The sequence below is a fragment of the Martes martes genome (genome assembly GCF_963455335.1).
Source record: "Martes martes genome assembly, chromosome: 1".
Taxonomy (NCBI): Eukaryota; Metazoa; Chordata; class Mammalia; order Carnivora; family Mustelidae; genus Martes; species Martes martes.
Window position 1 is genome coordinate 198,450,657 of NC_137888.1, and position 17,104 is coordinate 198,467,760.

The 17,104-nt window shown below is 52.5% G+C and overlaps 3 protein-coding genes across 5 annotated transcripts; 2 read left to right on the forward strand and 1 right to left on the reverse strand.

Annotated features, from left to right (window-relative positions):
* The first annotated feature begins 3,482 nt into the window (after positions 1-3,482).
* On the forward strand, positions 3,483-8,146 carry NICN1 (nicolin 1, tubulin polyglutamylase complex subunit). Its single transcript, XM_080807584.1, has 6 exons — positions 3,483-4,050; positions 5,230-5,406; positions 5,670-5,783; positions 6,219-6,290; positions 6,627-6,731; positions 6,806-8,146. Exons 1-6 carry the CDS (start codon positions 3,919-3,921, stop codon positions 6,845-6,847), a joined length of 642 nt encoding a protein of 213 aa, XP_080663710.1. The 5' UTR covers positions 3,483-3,918; the 3' UTR covers positions 6,848-8,146.
* Positions 8,147-8,160: 14 nt separating this feature from the next.
* AMT (aminomethyltransferase) lies at positions 8,161-13,376 on the forward strand. 2 transcript variants are annotated; one of them, XM_080807564.1, is made up of 9 exons: positions 8,161-8,749; positions 8,851-9,018; positions 9,522-9,602; positions 10,554-10,685; positions 10,979-11,057; positions 11,368-11,513; positions 11,597-11,777; positions 12,149-12,304; positions 12,405-13,376. In XM_080807564.1, the coding sequence occupies exons 1-9, from the start codon at positions 8,660-8,662 to the stop codon at positions 12,581-12,583; spliced, it is 1,212 nt and encodes a 403-aa protein (XP_080663690.1). In that variant the 5' UTR covers positions 8,161-8,659; the 3' UTR covers positions 12,584-13,376. The 2 variants fall into 2 exon arrangements, with proteins under 2 accessions (XP_080663690.1, XP_080663691.1); XM_080807565.1 differs by having other exon boundaries at positions 8,636-8,749; positions 8,865-9,018.
* On the reverse strand, positions 12,671-17,014 carry TCTA (T cell leukemia translocation altered). 2 transcript variants are annotated; one of them, XM_080807602.1, is made up of 3 exons: positions 16,578-17,014; positions 16,199-16,253; positions 12,671-15,078 (listed from the first exon to the last, which is right to left on the reverse strand). In XM_080807602.1, the coding sequence occupies exons 1-3, from the start codon at positions 16,831-16,833 to the stop codon at positions 15,036-15,038; spliced, it is 354 nt and encodes a 117-aa protein (XP_080663728.1). In that variant the 5' UTR covers positions 16,834-17,014; the 3' UTR covers positions 12,671-15,035. The 2 variants fall into 2 exon arrangements, with proteins under 2 accessions (XP_080663728.1, XP_080663727.1); XM_080807601.1 differs by having other exon boundaries at positions 16,199-16,301; positions 16,578-16,949.
* Between the last annotated feature and the right edge of the window lie 90 nt (positions 17,015-17,104).

Below are 17,104 nucleotides of genomic sequence, written 5' to 3' on the forward strand. Positions count from 1 at the left end.
CTAACAGGTGAGTAGTAAAGGTTAAGTCTTGGGGTCTAGGTGGTGATACTGAGCCTATGCTTTCAGAGCTGAGTCCTAAAGCCCAGAGCTTGTATATATCCTCCTGATTTCCAGGGGGCCTGTTACCTTCTGGGATTTGGGAAAGCCTCTCTTGACCATGGGGTGGTCTTCAGAAAGAGGAAACTCTCAGGAACTGGAGGGACCCAGGCAGTGAATCATTAGTCTGAGTCCAAATGGAGACAGTGATGGCCAGTCCAGGAGACTCAAGGATACAAATTATTTTCCCTTGGGGGTGCCTGGATGGCTAGTCATTAAGTGTCTGCCTTGATCATGTGGTCCTAGAATGAAGCCCCATATCAGGCTCACTGGAGCCTGCTTCTCCCTCTCCCTCTTCCTGTTGCTCCCCTACTTGTGCTCTCTCTCTCTGTCAAATAAAATCTTTAAAAAAATTATTTTCCCTTGACAACAGCTAATGAGAAGATGAGAAGACAGGGAATGTTTTCTGTCCCTGGAAGTCTCTGGGGGCACCTGGACTAGGAAGGCACAAGTCTTCCAGGCTGTTCCTTGGGCGGGCCTGGAATCCTGGTTTTGTGTCTGTCTGGTACCCCACTTTGAGAGTCCTATAGGTTACACTGGGCCTGTGTCTTTGGGTTTCTCAACAGGCCCGAGTCACCAAAGCTGACTATTACCTGGAAGGTTCTGACCTGTGAGGAAGGAGCCCAAAAGAGGCCCTGGTTCCAGCTCTACTTCATACTGCTTTATTGGCTTAGGAAATCACTGGAACACTTCTGGCCTCAGCTTTGTTATCAATAAAACAGGCTTACCTAATGATATCTGAGGCACTGTTTCCACAAGTGCCTAGAAGGATGGTGATGATGATAAACATAATGGTTAACATTCATTTTTTGTTTTGCTTTTTATTTTCTTTTAAAATCATGTTTATTGAGGTATAATATAGATGCAGTAAAAATGCACAAAAACTGGGGCACCTAGCTGGCTCAGTCTGTAGAACATGTGATTCTTGATCATGGGGTTGTGAGTTTGAGCTCCAGGTTGGGTGCAGAGATTACTTGAAAGTAAAATCTTTAAGGCACCTGGGTGGCTCAGTTGGTTGGGTGACTACCTTCAGCTTAGGTCATGACCCTGGAGGCCCTGGATCCAGTCCCACATTGGGCTCCCTGTCCAGCAAGGAGTCTGCTTCTCCCTCTTGACTCTTCCTCCTATTTATTTATTTACTAATAAATAAATAAATAAAATCTTTTTTAAAATAAAAAATAAAATATTTTTTAAAAATTCATAAATCTTAAACATTCAATTTAATGGTTTTTTTTTTTTAAAGATTTTATTTACTTGACAGAGAGAGATCACAAGTAGGCAGAGAGGCAGGCAGAGAGAGAGAGAGGAGGAGGCAGGCTCCCCGCTGAGCAGAGAGCCCGATGAGGGACTCGATCCCAGGACCCTGAGATCATGACCCGAGCCAAAGGCAGAGGCTTAACCCACTGAGCCACCCAGGTGCCCCAATTTAATAAGTTTTAAAAATTGTCTATACAAATGTAACTATCACCACAATCAAGTTTCGAATGCCTGGGTGGCTCAGTCAGTTAAACATCTGCCTTCAGCTCAGGTCATGATCCCAGGGTCTTGGGATCAAGACCTGCATAGGGCTCCTTCCTCAGCAAGGTGTCTGCTTCTCCCTCTGCCTGCTGCTCCCCCTGCTGTGCTCTCTGACAAATAAATGAATAAAATCTTTTAAAAAAAATTACAAATCACCAAAATCAAGTTATAGAACCTTCCCATCACCCCAAAGTATGCCCTTGTACTTCTTCATAGTCAATCCCTTCCCTTCTCTTCCTGCCCCAGGAAAAACTGCTCTGATTTATATTACTATATATTAGCTTTGCCTTTTTTTTTAAAAGATTTTATTTATTTATCTGACAGAGAGAGAGAGATCACTAGTAGGCCGGAGGCAGGCAGAGAGAGGAGGAAGCAGGCTCTCCGAGGAGCAGAAAGCCCGATGCGGGGCTAGATCCCAGGACCCGGGATCTTGACCTGAGCCAAAGGCAGAGGTTTTAACCCACTGAGCCACCCAGGCACCCTAGCTTTGCCTTTTTTACAATTTCATGTAAGTGGTATCATATACAATGTACTCTTTTGGGTCTGACTTTTTTTTTTTTTAAGGATTTTCTTCATTCATTTGAGAGAAGGAGAGAGAGCAAGCATGACCTGGGTAAACGGCAGAAGGTGAAGCAGACTCCCACCAAGCAGGGAGCCTGATGCGGGACTTGATCCCAGGACTCCAGGATCATTATCTGAACCAAAGGCAGACGCTTAACCAACTGAGCCACCCAGTTGCCCTTGGGCCTGATTTTTTTGCTTAACATAGTACACTTGAAATTTAATGGTGCTGGTGTGCATACTAGTTGTTCACTTCCTTTAAAAAAAAAACTTGGTATTCATAATATTTACCATTTTACTCATTTTAAGTGTATAAATCAGTGGCATTAAGTATATTCATAGTGTTGTATACTCAACACCACTATTTCCAGAATTTTTTTTTTATCATCCTTAACAGAAACTTTGTACCTGTTAAACAATAAACTTATTTCCTCTTACATCCTTGGCAACTCTGTTTTAGTTTTTGTATGAATTTTCCTATTCTAAGTACCTCATGTAAGTGGTATCATAATATAATATTTGTCCTTCATGTCCTTCACTTAACATGATGTTTTCAAAGTTCACACTAAAGCATTTATCAGTTTCATTCATCTTTAAGGTTGTATAATTTCATTGTATCTATATACCACAATTTGTTTACCCATTCGTATGTTGATAGATACTTGGATTTGTTAATTTCTTTTTGTTGCTAACCAGTATTCCATTGCATGGATAAACCACAATTAGTTATCTGTTCATCTCATGGACATTTGGATTATTTCCTATTTCTGGCTATTAAGAACAGTCCTTGGGCGGGCCTATGCAGCATTCACTTCTCTTGGGTAAATATTTAAGAGTACAATGGCTGGATCATATTGTAGGCATGAATTTAGGTTTTTTTTTTTTTAAAGCTTTTTTTTCCTTTTTTTTTTTTAAAGGATTTTATTTATTTGATAGAGAGATCACAAATAGGCAGAGCGGCAGGCAGAGAGAGAGGAGGAAGCAGGCTCCCTACTGAGCAGAGAGCCCGATGTGGGGCTCGATCCCAGGACCCTGGGATCATGACCTGAGCCGAAGGCAGAGGCTTAACCCACTGAGCCACCCAGGCGCCCCTAGGCATGAATTTAGTTTTTAAAGAAATGCCAAACTTTTTCAAAATGGCTGGAAATTATCAAGGGATTAAGGTTCCAAGCACTCCAAATTCTTGCCAGTCTTTAATTTTAACCTGTTCGATGGGGTTGTGGGAGTTCTGATTCGAACGTCCCTGATGAGTAATCATATCAAGCATCTTTTCATGTGTTTTTCGCTATTTATATTCTTTTGTGAATTATCTGTTCAAATCCTTTGTCCATTAAAAAGGGGGAGGAGTGTTCACACCTATTTTTGCAATCAATGTCTGCCGGGCCCTATGCTCATTAGTGCTCTTATATGGTTTAACCAACCACCGCCCTGCACAAAGGTACTAACCGCGCAAGATTTGGCCCGCGGAGGACCGGCCAGGATCTCTTCCATTCGGTTAGTCTCGGACGTTTCTGGGCAGGGCCCACCGCTCTCGAAGGCTCGCGCCATGATTGGCTGAAGGAGCACTTCCTCAAGCACTTCCGACTCCCGGACGGCCCAGAGCGTCAGTAATTGGCTGGGCTGACCCAGCGCGAGCCTCTCCGGGAGTTGTAGTTCTTGGGGGCTTTGCTGGGGACGCCGGGAAGGGCCAGTTACTGCGGGGGCCAGGAGCGGCAATTGGGCTTGGTCGAGGCAGCTGAAAGTATGTCCCGCGTGTCGGTGCCCTGCCATGTGAAAGGCACCGTGGCCCTGCAGGTGGGCGACGTGCGAACCTCCCAAGGCCGGCCTGGTGTGCTGGTCATCGATGTCACCTTCCCCAGCGTCGCGCCCTTCGAGGTGAGCAATCCCCGTGGGCGCGACCGGGGCTCCTGGGCGGGGCTAACCTGGGAACTCGGGCGTGTTCCAGGCATTTAATTTTTTACCGAAAGCCTCTGCAGTGTCCTGGCCCTTGCAAATCGGTTGACCATTTATTTATTACTTCAGTTAACACATACTTACGAGACTGCCGTTTTCTGTCCTGCCCTCTTCAACATCTCTCCCCGAGGTCCAGAACAGGGCAAGCGTAGAAAAGCGTAGAAGTGCCAAGGAAGTAGGATGATGCTGGAAATGCAATTGTGAACCAGAGAGAGGTGAAAGATCATTTTGTTCCTGGCCACTGGGGTGGGGATCATTAGACAAAGCGTTACCCCAAAACCTGCCTCTTGCGCGTTCCCTACAGTCCCTGCTGGAGGTCAGGTAAAGCGCATTCCTCATCGGGATCATCCCAATGATCCCGTTTCCAGTCTTCCAGTTTCCAGTCTTCAGTTGCCGGTCCACATCTGCTGGCTGAGTGACTGACACTACAAGACCTCAGCACAGAGGACAGAGTCCACTTTCTAATGGCTTGGAGCTATTTGTGCCCTGCCTGCCTTTTGACCCCAAGCACTTTGTCCTGTGGTGTGTGGTCCTCTTCCAAGCTGTTCCTTACCATAAGCTGCGAAACTTCACTATAGGGCCCAACCCTGTAAATATTGATTCAGTAGGTCTGGGGTGGAGCCTGTACATCTATAGTAAAAACAACAACTTATTTGGGTGACTCTGATGAATGTGCAGTGATGAGGATTGCTGTAGTCAGACTGAATCACTGTGGTTTCAGGAGTGGGCCAGGTTTCCTCAACCTTTGGTGCCCATTTGCTTATGTTACTTTTACGCTCTCTCTTTTCCAGTCCACTTGGTGAACTCCTCCTTCTTGAGGCCTCATCTGTACGTTTTTCTGCCTCCTCCAGAGTTAGGGTTCTGGCAGCATCTTAGACCTGTGAGAAGATTTGCGGTCATTGATTATTTGCATGACCTGCTCTTTTGGACTGTGAGCTCTTCTAGGAAAGTGAAATTGTCTTTGGGCCCCAGTGGATGTTTGTTGAAATCGTTAGATTGGTGAAAGAATACATTCCTAAGGCGGGGAGAAGATGGTATGTTTGAGCCTCTCAGGCCCAGGGCCTGGGTCTGATTTGTCATGGTGGGTTGTGTGTGCTCTAGTTACAGGAGATCATGTTTAAGAATTACTACACAGCCTTTCTGAGCATCCGTGTTCGCCAGCACACCTCAACGCACACCCCGGCCAAATGGGTGACCTGCCTGCGGGACTACTGCCTCATGCCCGACCCACACAGTGAGGAGGGAGCCCAGGAGTATATATCATTGTTTAAGCACCAGGTCAGCTGGGACTCAGCATGGCTGGGAAAGTCCAGAGGAGGGCTCACAGGGGGATTGGGGATTGGGCCAGGATACCTGGAGGGAAGAGGGGAGGCAAGGCTGGCCGGGGCTTGCACCTTGGAGGGATTACTGTTTTTTTTTTCCTTTCTAAAGGCCTGGGGAGGCAGCATCTTGGCTCATTGCTGGTTGGGAGGCTCTTGGGCAGTGAGCTCGGCCCTTGCTGGGTCCTTGTGTGTGTGTGTGTGTGTGTGTATCTATGTCAGATGCTGTGTGACATGGCCAGAGTACTGGAGCTGCGCCTGATTCTGCGACAGCCATCACCACTGTGGGTGTCTTTCACAGTGGAGGAACTGCAGATTTACCAGCAGGGACCAAAGGTAAGTGACCAGCTCAGAGCTGTTGGTTGGCCCTTTCCCTAGAAGGCTCTTAGCTATGGCTAGGAGACCTGGGTGTGGGGCTGGGAGTGGACAACAAGACTCAGAAGGAAATTAGCCAGGAGGGAATACTGGAAGCTAAGGGTGAGAGGAGAGGTCATGTCCTCATACCCCTGAACTTTTGAGGCCGCCTGCCTCTCTCAGAGCTCGAGCCTTCAGGTACTGGGAGATACTGGGGCCTCCTGCATAGCAGAAAAGCTTAAGTAGTCTCTAAGGTCTTAGGAGTCTGATGGCCCCTTGGACCTCATGGACCTCTAAACAGGGTTTTCTCAGTATCTGAGGCTCAGGTGCCCTTCTGTCTTCTCTGAGGACCTGGGAATCTGGTCTTTGGGCTTTTCCACTCTGTCTCCTTCAGGGGAGTATGCCTTTGCTTTGCAGAGCCCCTCCATGACCTTCCCCAAGTGGCTCTCCCACCCAATGCCTTGTGAGCAGCCTGCTCCCCTCATTGAGGTAAGCCCTCATCGTGGGTCAGAACCACGTGTGCAAAGCTCTTGTGTCCAGCACAGGCCCAGGTGGGCCTCTTTCTACAAGAATCTGAGGCTGGACCCAGGGCCCTTCATTCACTCTGTGCCATCTTCCTCTTGGGTGGTCCATAGGCTTTGAGGCATCTCTGAGTGGGGCTGGGCAGCCTCCCACACATTGGGTCCCAACCTCATGTTTCACAAGTCATCTGGGAATGTTTCTGGTCTCCCTTGGTGGGCCGTATAGCCCAACTTGGCCTCTCTGGAGCTTTAAGGGCACTGCTGGGGAGATACCCATGGCCACTGACCCCTCCTTCTGGAGCAGGGTCTCCCAGATCCCAGCAGGGTATCCTCCGAGGTGCAGCAGATGTGGGCGCTGACAGAGATGATCCGGGCCACTCACACCTCCACGAGGATCGGCCGCTTTGATGTGAGTGATCGCTTCCCTCTGCTTCGTTCCCGTTGCCCTGAGTGGGTCAGATCTCATGGTCTTTTATGTTGCAGGTGGATGGCTGTTACGATCTGAACTTGCTCTCCTACACTTGAACCGTGGCTGTTAGCCAAGACGTTGGTCTTCTGTGCCCACCCAGACCCGGTTTGGGCCACCAGAGGCTGAAGTGCTTTCCCTGTGCATTCCGAGTGTTGCCTGCATGTCCACTGGGTCTGGGCCATGTTCACAGATTCAAGATTTCTGGGGGCTCACTGTGTTGCTTCAGCATGAGCTCTCGGCAGGGGTGTACTCTGTCCTCATCCGACTGCGACCTGAAACTCCTTTTACTACCCTAAAAACACTTCAGTTCTACTTACTAAGATTCCCCTTGTGTCCTCTGCTCCTCCTGCCAACATGCACACTCCAGTCTCCTGCCTGCTGCTTCACCCTGAGTGCACTGGGTTGGGTTGACCTACTAAGCGTGCTCTCACTATTGCTGGAAGGCTGCTACAGCCTTTACACTCACTCAGTTTGGAAACGAGGGAAAAAACAGGAGCCCATTTCTTCCTTCTGTGCCCTCTAGTGGTCTTCTTTCCCTTTGTGTTATGCCCCTAAGAAGAAATTTCCCGTCTTCACTCCTGCCTGCCTAGGGAGCAAAGCTGGAGATTTGGGCAGCCTGAACCCCTTGGTCTCTGAGCTGGCTCCTCGATGTGTGTCCACATGGGCCTGCCTATCCAAGCTGGGCAGATGCCTCCGGCCATGCCGAAGTCTGAGAATGGGTTCTGTGACCTTTGTGCCCAAAGCACATCCTTGTCCATTCTCCTAGCTACCCGCTTCCAGGAATCATTCTCTATGATAAAAGATCAGCCTTGGTAGGGCGTGGGTCCAGGTGAGCACTGTCACTGGTGTCTTTTAAGAGGCTGAGGTCTGCTACAACCCCATGCCTGCTGCTGAATAAGGCAAGCTGCCCTTACGAGAAAAACTTCCTTTTCCATTTTTTCCTGTCTTTGCCCCCAGGGGCTATGATGCAGCAGTACTGTAACTTGTGCTAGACCTGGAAGGTTGGACATTTGTGTGGCTTAACAGCTTTCTGGAGGAAGGTCAGACCCCTTCTGGTGGCCACTCTCTGCCCTTACCAGAATTCTTGCAGGTGTTGCCTGCAGGGTCATTTACTTAGAGGGTGATGACCACAGTCCTATGCTCAGGGAGTAGCAGCCCTCAGAGAGAGTGTATGTGTGAGATTGAGAGAATGTGTGTGTGTGTGTGTCTAAGAGAGTGGGGGGGGAGGTCCCTGGAGATACAGTGTATAAGAGTGTGGGGAGGTCCCTGGGGTTGGTGGCAGGGACTGCACTTCATTGATACCCAGCACAGGCCCTAATGTGCAGCAAGATCAATAAATACTTGTGGAATGCATGACTGGGGGCTGCCTGTGTCTTCCCAGTGGGAAAGCTGGAGACCCTCACTAGAGGCCGGATTGCAGAGGTGCTCAGCCTGCCAGGCTAGCTCCACCCTCGTGCGTCCTCTCCACCCCCACCCCTCCTCCCATTTGACCCTACACTCCTCTTGTCCTGAATATGCAATTCAGGCCTTTTGGCCCTTTATAGAACTTTGACCTTTTGGAGGCAGGGCTGTCCGCAAGGGGAGGCCTAGCCCCCAGCTCTCTGAGCAGTTTAACTGGTTTGGACAGCCTAATCGGCCTTGGAAGATCAACTACAAGTGCCTGGGGCTCTTTCCCTACAGCTTTGAGTCCCTGCGCACTGCCTGAAAGCCCCGCCTGCCCTTGGGGCGGCCTGCCTTTGGGGCTGCCCGCCCCTTCTGATCCCCTTTGTGGGAGAGCGACCTGTCCAAGCAGAGCTGGGACTACATCTCCCAGCGTGCTTGGCAGCGTGGTGGCCTCTGTGTGCCGGCCTCACCAGTTGCGGGCAACAATGCAGCGGGCAGTGAGCATGGTGGCCCATCTGGGCTTGCGGCTGCAGGCGCTCCCGTCAGTCCTGGGCCGTCCGTTCAGTTTCGCACAGGTGGGATTGAGGGTGCCGGGGGAGGGTGCCAGTTTAGGAGGTGGGGGAGGGAGGAGGGTGGAGGTCGGGACACTGGTGGCCCTGAACCCAGCCACCCGCAGGACGTACTCCGCAGGACACCACTCTATGACTTCCACCTGGCTCATGGCGGGAAGATGGTGGCGTTTGCAGGCTGGAGTCTGCCTGTGCAATACCGGGACAGCCACGTTGACTCACACCTGCACACACGCCGACACTGCTCGCTCTTTGACGTGTCCCACATGCTGCAGGTGAGCCGGGGGAGCACGCCGGCTGCCCAGTCAGGGCTTCCTCCCCATCTACAGTGGAGCAACCCTCAGCTTTGTGGGGAGTCGGATTCCAAGGGCCACCATCCTCGCAGGAGAGGTGGAGGTCTCCGGTGTCATAGACTGTGGCCCCAGGAAATTAACTCAGAGGGTCTCTTGGTTGTCTCTTCTTTAATCTCTTCAGCCTGCTCCCACTCAGTGGCGTGCCTCTGTGTCCAGGGTTCCCCAGGGCTGGCACCCATTCCCATCGACTCTCCTGGGTGTTGGTTTGGAAGAGGGGTTAGAGGGGTTATTCAGGATGGTGCTGGGCCCTTTCAAGTTCCCTAACCTCCTCCATTGCACCCTCTCCTGTGTTGGGGGATGTGGGGGAGTCAGGTGGGGCTCTGCCACCTGCAGAGTCAAAGGACTGCTCAGGCATTTTGGCTGCGTTGGACGGGACTGTGGGCAGTCCTTGCCCAGTGACATGAGGTTTTTGATCTCTTTCCCAGACCAAGATACTTGGTTGTGACCGAGTGAAGCTGATGGAGAGTCTAGTGGTTGGAGATATTGCAGAGTTAAGGCCAAACCAGGTGGGCCCCTCTTCTCTTGTATTTCTGCTCAGTGGGTGTTCTTAGTCTTGAGCCTGCAAATGGGAGGTGTGGGGGTACAGCAGTGACTCAGACACAGCTTCCCAGGGCTTGTGGTCTTGGGCGATGGGGTCCCTGGGTATGTCCAGATGTCCAGACACAGCTTCCCAGGGCTTGTGGTCTTGGGCAATGGGGTCCCTGGGTATGTCCAGATGTCCAGTTATCTACAGGAACGGGGCTTATTCCATCCTTACCAGATCAGGCTGGGAAGCCAGAAATCCAGGTTTATGTCCTGTTTTGTAGCCTTCCATGCTGTCAAACGCCTTGCAGTGCAAAGGTACCCTCTAAATTAGCAGCCTCACCATCACCAAGAGCTTCTTAGGAATACACTCTCAGGCCCTGCTCCAGACCTGCTGAATCAGAACCTGTGTTTTAACAAGATCCCCAGGTGATTCATGTGATCTCTCAACCTCAGGCTCCATCCATTCAGTGGGGAGGCTTGTGAGGCCGGCCTCACGGTATTTTGGCATATTGCTGCGGCACTCATGGTATCAAGATGGACTTTGAAGTCTCCGTTTTGGGGTTTGGGGCATGGACTGAATTGTCTCAGGTCTGGGTGTGATGAAGCAGCGAGTCCTAGATGCCCTGGATTAAGTGTGAAAATGGGGCTCTCAGTACTGAGTGGGGAGAAGTGCAGAGGTCCCACCAGATCAGGGAGGTCTCCCAAGATGGGGAAGGGGTAAAAAAACTTTGTCGGTGCATGAGGATCCAAATCCTGGGCTGGGCAAGGGTCTGGGCTTACCTAGCCTTCCTCCTTGCCCCTCCTCCCCTCCCAGCCCTTTGCCTGAGGGTTCACGAATTGGTGGTGGCTTTGTGCGCCCAGGAGTGAGTGTGACTCATACTTGACCTGGGCCTCCTGGACTTGGAGGCAAAGATGTTCCACTTTGGCACTAGGGGACACTGTCGCTGTTTACCAATGAGGCTGGAGGCATTTTAGATGACTTGATTGTGACCAGCACCTCTGAGGGCTACCTGTATGTGGTGTCCAACGCTGGCTGCTGGGACAAGGACTTGGCTCTCATGCAGGTACAGCCCCTCTGTTTCTAGGTACCCCGTCTTCTTTGCTCACAGAGCAGCATCCTTGCTGTCCAGAATAGACTGGCCACGGCTCCCAGGTGAGCATCCTCTGGTGAAGGTGAAGGCCCTAGCCCGATGTGAACACGGGCAGACCCGGGCTTGGGTCATTCCTACCACTTAGTTATATAAGCTTGTAAGATGGGAACCAGCCTACTCTGCCCAGCTTTTCAGCTCCCAGCCCGCCATAGGTGCTCAGTAAGCGGTCCCAGAAGCTGATGCTGTCTTTGTGTCTTTCCTTTCAGGACAAGGTCAGAGAGTTTCAGAATGCGGGCAGGGACGTGAGCCTGGAGGTGGTGGAGAATGCCTTGCTAGCCCTGCAAGGTGAGCAGGCCAGGCTGGGGTTGGAGCCGACCTTTGCCTCGCTGGCTTTTTTGACTGCTCAGCACAGGGGCCATTCCAGAAGGAAGGTGTGGGTGGTGTGCTATTTGTGGGCCATAATTCTAAGTTTGGAATTAGGCCTTCCCTCCATGTGCTGTGAGGCTCAGGGGCTGTGGGCAGGAGCATCTTCTCCCACCTTGAGCCCTTAGTAGGACTTGCTCAGGGCTTATTCTGGCCCCTGAGTAAAGGCTGTGGTCCAGCTTCGAAGGGAAACAGGGACCTGGACTCTGGGTCACTGGTTCCTTGGGCCCAGGCCCCACAGCGGCGCAGGTGTTGCAGGCCGGCGTAGCAGAGGACCTGAGGAAATTGCCCTTCATGACCAGTGCTGTGATGGAGGTGTTTGGTGTGTCCGGCTGCCGTGTAACCCGCTGCGGCTACACAGGAGAGGACGGCGTGGAGGTAGGTCAAGAAGTGGGTGTAGGGTAGTGCAGGGGACAGGACTCTGGAGCCGTGGCCCATCTGCTGTATGGTGTCTCATGCAGATCTCGGTGCCAGCGGTGGCAGCAGTCCGCCTGGCAACAGCTCTGCTGGAAAACCCAGAGGTGAAGCTGGCTGGACTGGCGGCCCGGGACAGCCTGCGCCTGGAGGCAGGCCTCTGCCTGTATGGGAATGACATCGATGACCACACCACGCCTGTGGAAGGCAGCCTCAGCTGGACATTGGGTGAGTTGGGCTGGCACTCAGGGATAGAATCCTGGAGGCTGGTGTGGCCAGCCCATGATTGCTCCCAAGGCTGTGTACCCTGGAGCCTGTGACTCAGCCTCCCTAAGCCTCCTTTCTCTGAAGGTGCCACTGTGCCTTTGCCCATTACACGCTGAGGATCTTCAGCAGGCTGAGGTGGGCAGCACAGCCTCTAAGACCTGGGGACAGGACGTGGATGGCTGACTGCACGGCAGGGAGGAATGGGACTTGGGGGAGCCTGAGCAAAGGGGTCTCACTGCTGGATGGATGTCACTTTGGGGTCCCTGTAAGGAGGACCTCCTGTGGCCAGGGGTCTATGGACTGTGGCTTAATCCTGGTGTGTCATGCTTCAGGGAAGCGCCGCCGAGCCGCCATGGACTTCCCTGGAGCCTCGGTCATTGTTGCTCAGCTGAAGGGCAAGGTGCAGCGGAGACGTGTGGGGTTAATGTGCGAGGGGGCGCCAATGCGGGCACACAGCTCCATACTGAATACAGAGGGCACTGTGATTGGTAGGTGGACCAGGGAAGTTGGAGAGCCCTTGTTCCTTCCCCAGGAGGGTGGGCATTGGACTGGCATGGTGATGCTGACATACGGCCTCTGCTCACACAGGTACTGTGACCAGTGGCTGCCCCTCTCCCTGCCTGAAGAAGAATGTGGCCATGGGTTATGTGCCCAGTGAGTATAGCCGGCCAGGGACCCCGCTGCTGGTAGAGGTGCGGCGGAAGCAGCAAGTGGCCATGGTCAGCAAGATGCCCTTTGTGACCACAAATTACTATACCCTCAAGTGAAAGTGGCTTGGGGCAGGGCCTCTCCCATATAGGAGTCTGGACTTGGAGGACATTCTGTAAGGGTTAGTCATGAAGCTGAGGCTGAATACACTGGGGTGGAGGTTTATTCTGGTTGTCTGGGGGAGGGGGCCCATCCCACCAGTCCTACCCCCGTGTGCCTCTCCAACTTCAAGACCCCATTTCTGAGCAAGGGACCAGCTCATGCAATGTTAGCCTGTGCCCCCACTGACCCCATTCTTGTCTGCCTCCCGGAGGGTTACGGGAAGCCTTCTGGCATCTCTCCCTTCCACTCTGCCAGGTGCTGGCTGTGGAGCAGAGGCTGAGATTTAGGGAGGGGATAGAACCTGCCCAACCTACCTCACCACGGTTTCTCACGCTGCAGAGGGGTTTTTACATTGGGTAGTGCCGGCCATCTTCTTCAGTTTACTTTCCATGAATGCAAACTGCTGCCTCTCCCTGGGTAGGAATGATTCCTGACTCACTGAGGGTTGGCCCTGTAGGGCTGCTGTGCCTGTGTAAACTCGGGGACAGCTGAGGAGGCACAGACTCACTCTTCTACATTCCCAAGTTAGCCCAGCCTGCTGCCCAGTAGCAAACCATGCCGGGCTCACCACCTGTCCTGAGCCCCAGGGCTGTTGTAGGACAGGCAGGGCCTCCTCCTAGACTTGACTTACCCTGGCTGACCTTTGCCCCCAGGGCCCATTACTGGATTCCCCTGACTTAAAAAAAAAAACAAAAAAACCCCAAAACAAACAAACAAAAAAACATTAAATGAGCTTCCTTTTCTTCTTGCTTGCTAGTCTCTAGCTTCATTGTCCTTTGGCCACATGGTTCCTGGGGTGCCAGCCCAGTGCCTGCTTGCCTGAGGCAGGCTCAGAGTGGGTTCCCTCTGAGAGGAGCGCGTTTAGAAAAACTAATGAGGATAGTGCCCCTCCCTGTCAGGCACTCACCACTGCTCCTCCAGGGAGCTGAGCCTCTCCACCTCTGCAAATCGTTGCATCCTGGGCAACGAGGGGCAGTAGCCCCCACTGTTTCCGCTCTAGTTTCCCCTGTGCATGCACACCCTTGTCCTGTCTGAATAATCACACAGCCAGTGCACTTCCATGTTTAATAAGCCACATCCTCAGTGAAACCGGGTGAAACGTGAGGCCCTGATTCTGTGAGGTGGTATCAATGGGTAGGGCTGGGGCTGCAAAACAGTCATCCTAACCAGCCAGGAGGTAGCTCCCGAGTAGGTCCACATACACCAGTTCAGTGTCGGCCTACGTCCAGTGCACCTCTGCTGCCAAAGTGGCCTAGCCAAAGGCTGCCAGATAGAAATGTGACCTCTAATAGAGAAAGGAGGCGGCGGGACACTGAGTTAGCTGGTGGCCCAGCAGAAGCTGGTGGGAGTGTGGCCTTCAGGAAAGGAGGCAGTTCTAGCGATACACTGCTTTCAGAAACTGCATTGTGCCACCCACACCTTTGGAAGCTCCCCATGTCCACTGTGTAGGTGGCAGGCCTGTGGCTCTTTCCGGTTGAGGGTTCTTGGGGGCTGAGATGGTGCTCACGTGGAGGAGCTGAGCCTGTGGCTTCTTAGAATGAAGCTCCTTTGACTCAAGATGGGAAGCAATGAAGCTGTGGGGCACAGTGGCACAGGACCACTTCTCCTTAACTGCTTAGTATCTCCCTGGGAGGGGGCAGGGTATGACCCCATGGGCACTTCAAGCAGTGGGGGTGGAAGGTCACCCCTCGAGGCTCAGCCTCTTTCAGGCACCCAGCTTGCCAACAAGGACTGAGAGGACTATGAATGAGTTGATATCCAGGAAGAGACCATTTCCATAGCCTGACTCACACCTGGAAAGATCTGGATGGGCCAGGGAGGTGCATGTTTGGTGCCTCCAAGACCGGGCAGCGCCAGCTCCCCCTGCCCTACACTGGAATGGCCAGCTAAGTAACAATAGAGAATAAGGCCATGTGTAGTCCAGAACTCCTTGGCTCCCTGCCAACAAAGCAAAAACAAATTCAAGAAACCTAGAGCTTAGGGGAAAACAGGCTTCCCTTACAAATTCCAGAGATGGTCAACCTCAGGTTTCCTCTCAGGACAAATTTCTATGGGGTCACATCCCAGGGGGATGGGAAGGGACAAGTACAAGCCACAGCAGAAAATGGACTATTGGCCTCCCCAAACCAGACGCTTCTCCTGAGCTGACCCCTGAGAGAGGAGGGAGGAGCATGCCTTCTCCTTAAGGCACCCAGATCAGGGTAGAGGCAAACTTTACTGGCCCAATGCCTGGGCCTGCTGGAGGCAAGGCCAAGGGCAGTAGAGGCCCAGGCCTGCAAGCACTGGGGTACTCCCTGCCCCCAACCCTGATCTCCCTGCCGTTGTCTCTTGGGTCTGGGTAGCAGCAGAACCCAGTGTGGGAACCAGCAGACCCGGTGATGTCCCTGGAGATCCCTCTGCTGCCTTCCCTTATTCTCTGTGGGTTTTGAGAGGTTCATTTGCTGTTGTTTCCCTAAAAATGATGGAGAGAAGAGAGGGGTTATTCCACAGGCAGCCCGACAGTCCCTAATTGGCTCTTTCTAGCCCTTTAGTGGCTGAGGGGGGCTCGGTAAGGCCACACTACAACCTAGACCACTCTACTGAGTTCCCTTATCCCACATTGGGTCCCCCACCTTTCTCCTCTGACACGTTCTTCCTCCTAGTTCCTTGCCTTATCGTGGTGGTCCTGTCTTTCCCCAGTTGCCCAGGACCTGGGCAGTGGCAGGCCTCTTAACTAGACTCATGCCTTCTCTATTGGACCCCATTTATTGGCATTTATAAAGACAAATCTGATCAGGCCATAGCCTTGCTGAGTCTTTCAGTAGCTTCCGGAGATTTAGGATAGGGTTTCATGGTCCCTTCACGTTTGAGCTACAGTGTCCCAGCCTTGTCTAGTCTTCCAGTATGACACGCTCGTTCTTGCCCTGGCTCTTGTGCTATCTATCCATTCTTGGCCTGGTACACTTAACCACTCCCCAGCCTTTGCCCTCAGCTTAGCTGTCTGTTTTGGAAGAAAACTCTGACTGCCCTCACCCCCTGCTCTTCTGCTTTTCCCTTTTATTTTTTATTATTTATTAATTTTTTTTTTGCTGCCCTCCCTTTGAAATCTCTGGCTCCCCCTGTAAACAAGGCCTGGTTTGTCCTTGTTCTTTGGACCTAGTGTGGCCGCTGTCATATGGTAGGAGCTCAGAGATTAGTTGAATGAATGCTCTGATTAGTGATTTGATGTTTTACAGATGACAAGGCTGACCCTGATGAGGCCAGTCAGTGCAATAAGGATAATGCAATAAGGACAGAGGCTCCTATCTTCCTAATTGAGGGGCCTGCAGCAGAGTGGAACCCAACAGACTTGCCACTTCATCTCTGAGATCACTACCAGCCTCACAGGTTGCTGAACGGCCTACTGATGGGCTGTTCACAAACTGGTGCCACTCAAAGCCTGAGCTCTACTTACAGGCCTTGGAGCTAGCTGTAAAAGCCACTAAAGTGGTGGACTCCTGCCCTGAGAACTTCCCGCCCCTGTCCCTGTTCCCAGCACAGGTGTGTCCTCTGCCTGCCAAGTATGGGGTTGCCATGGGCACCGATGTACTCACCACGAAGTGAAATGCGTGGAGCCATCAGGTGTGGATCCATTCTGGCCGCCCAGACCTGGGGGCAGGAACACATCCAGAGCTGCAGCAGGCTGGGGGTGGGGATCTGAGCAGGTATCAGCCCAGGTGAGGTTAGAGGCCAGTGGTGTTGTCTGGTGGAGTCTCGTGGGAGCCCTAAAGGGACTAGGAGTATTGTCTGATGGCGGTTCAAGGGAACAGTTACAATGTGATGGGTGTACCGCGGTTTCTGGCATGGAATGGCATGTTGGCAATGGGTCGGGGTACAGCGTTAAGTTGTGATAAGGTTCTTAGGGGACCAGTGGTAGTCTAGGGGGTTCTGGAGAGCCCAATGGTAAGGCCCGGTGGGGGTGGGGAGCCTCACCTGGGCGGTGATACAGCCCTGTCACCGTGCTCCCGTAGAACCCCCACGCCAGCTGGATGCCCAGGAGACTTAACACCAACCACAGTAGCAGCAGCTTGAAGAGAGTCACGCGCATGTCCTGCGCCTCCCACTCCCGCAGGAACTCGCTGCCCAGGGTGCCCAGCGCGCCCAGCACAGTGGTCGGCAGAGCCTGCAAAGACTCCCCAAACCAAGGCTCCGCCATGACTGGCCCATGCCCCACCCCGGGGACTGTCATTGTACTCCCCACTGCGCAGGCGTCTGGTTTTCCGGGGCCAGGCCCGTTAGTGCGCACGCGTAAAGCAGGCAAGGGGCGCCTACTTCGCTTGCGCGAAGAGTTGGCAGTTTGGGGAGGAGTACTAAAACCGCGCACGCGCACTAGCCCCACCCTGCTTACTTAAAAGATGAGTGAGTCGGAGAGCATAAAATAGCAACCAGGTCTTTTATAGCCCCGGAGTTCCCGTGATGCCCCACGTGGCTGCAGTGATTGGTTAAGCGCCTTGCTTTTA

Excerpts from the sequence above, each read along its gene's own strand:
- NICN1 (XM_080807584.1), top strand. The coding sequence starts at position 3,919 with ATGTCCCGCGTGTCGGTGCCCTGCCATGTGAAAGGCACCGTGGCCCTG. Across the intron at positions 5,407-5,669 it reads TATCATTGTTTAAGCACCAG|ATGCTGTGTGACATGGCCAG; the intron begins GTCAGCTGGGAC and ends TATCTATGTCAG. Across the intron at positions 6,291-6,626 it reads AGCCTGCTCCCCTCATTGAG|GGTCTCCCAGATCCCAGCAG; the intron begins GTAAGCCCTCAT and ends CTTCTGGAGCAG.
- TCTA (XM_080807601.1), bottom strand. The coding sequence starts at position 16,833 with ATGACAGTCCCCGGGGTGGGGCATGGGCCAGTCATGGCGGAGCCTTGG. Across the intron at positions 16,302-16,577 it reads AGGGCTGTATCACCGCCCAG|ATCCCCACCCCCAGCCTGCT; the intron begins GTGAGGCTCCCC and ends ATACCTGCTCAG. Across the intron at positions 15,079-16,198 it reads TCCACGCATTTCACTTCGTG|GGAAACAACAGCAAATGAAC; the intron begins GTGAGTACATCG and ends CATCATTTTTAG.
- AMT (XM_080807564.1), top strand. The coding sequence starts at position 8,660 with ATGCAGCGGGCAGTGAGCATGGTGGCCCATCTGGGCTTGCGGCTGCAG. Across the intron at positions 10,686-10,978 it reads AGGACTTGGCTCTCATGCAG|GACAAGGTCAGAGAGTTTCA; the intron begins GTACAGCCCCTC and ends CTTTCCTTTCAG. Across the intron at positions 11,058-11,367 it reads TGCCTTGCTAGCCCTGCAAG|GCCCCACAGCGGCGCAGGTG; the intron begins GTGAGCAGGCCA and ends CCTTGGGCCCAG.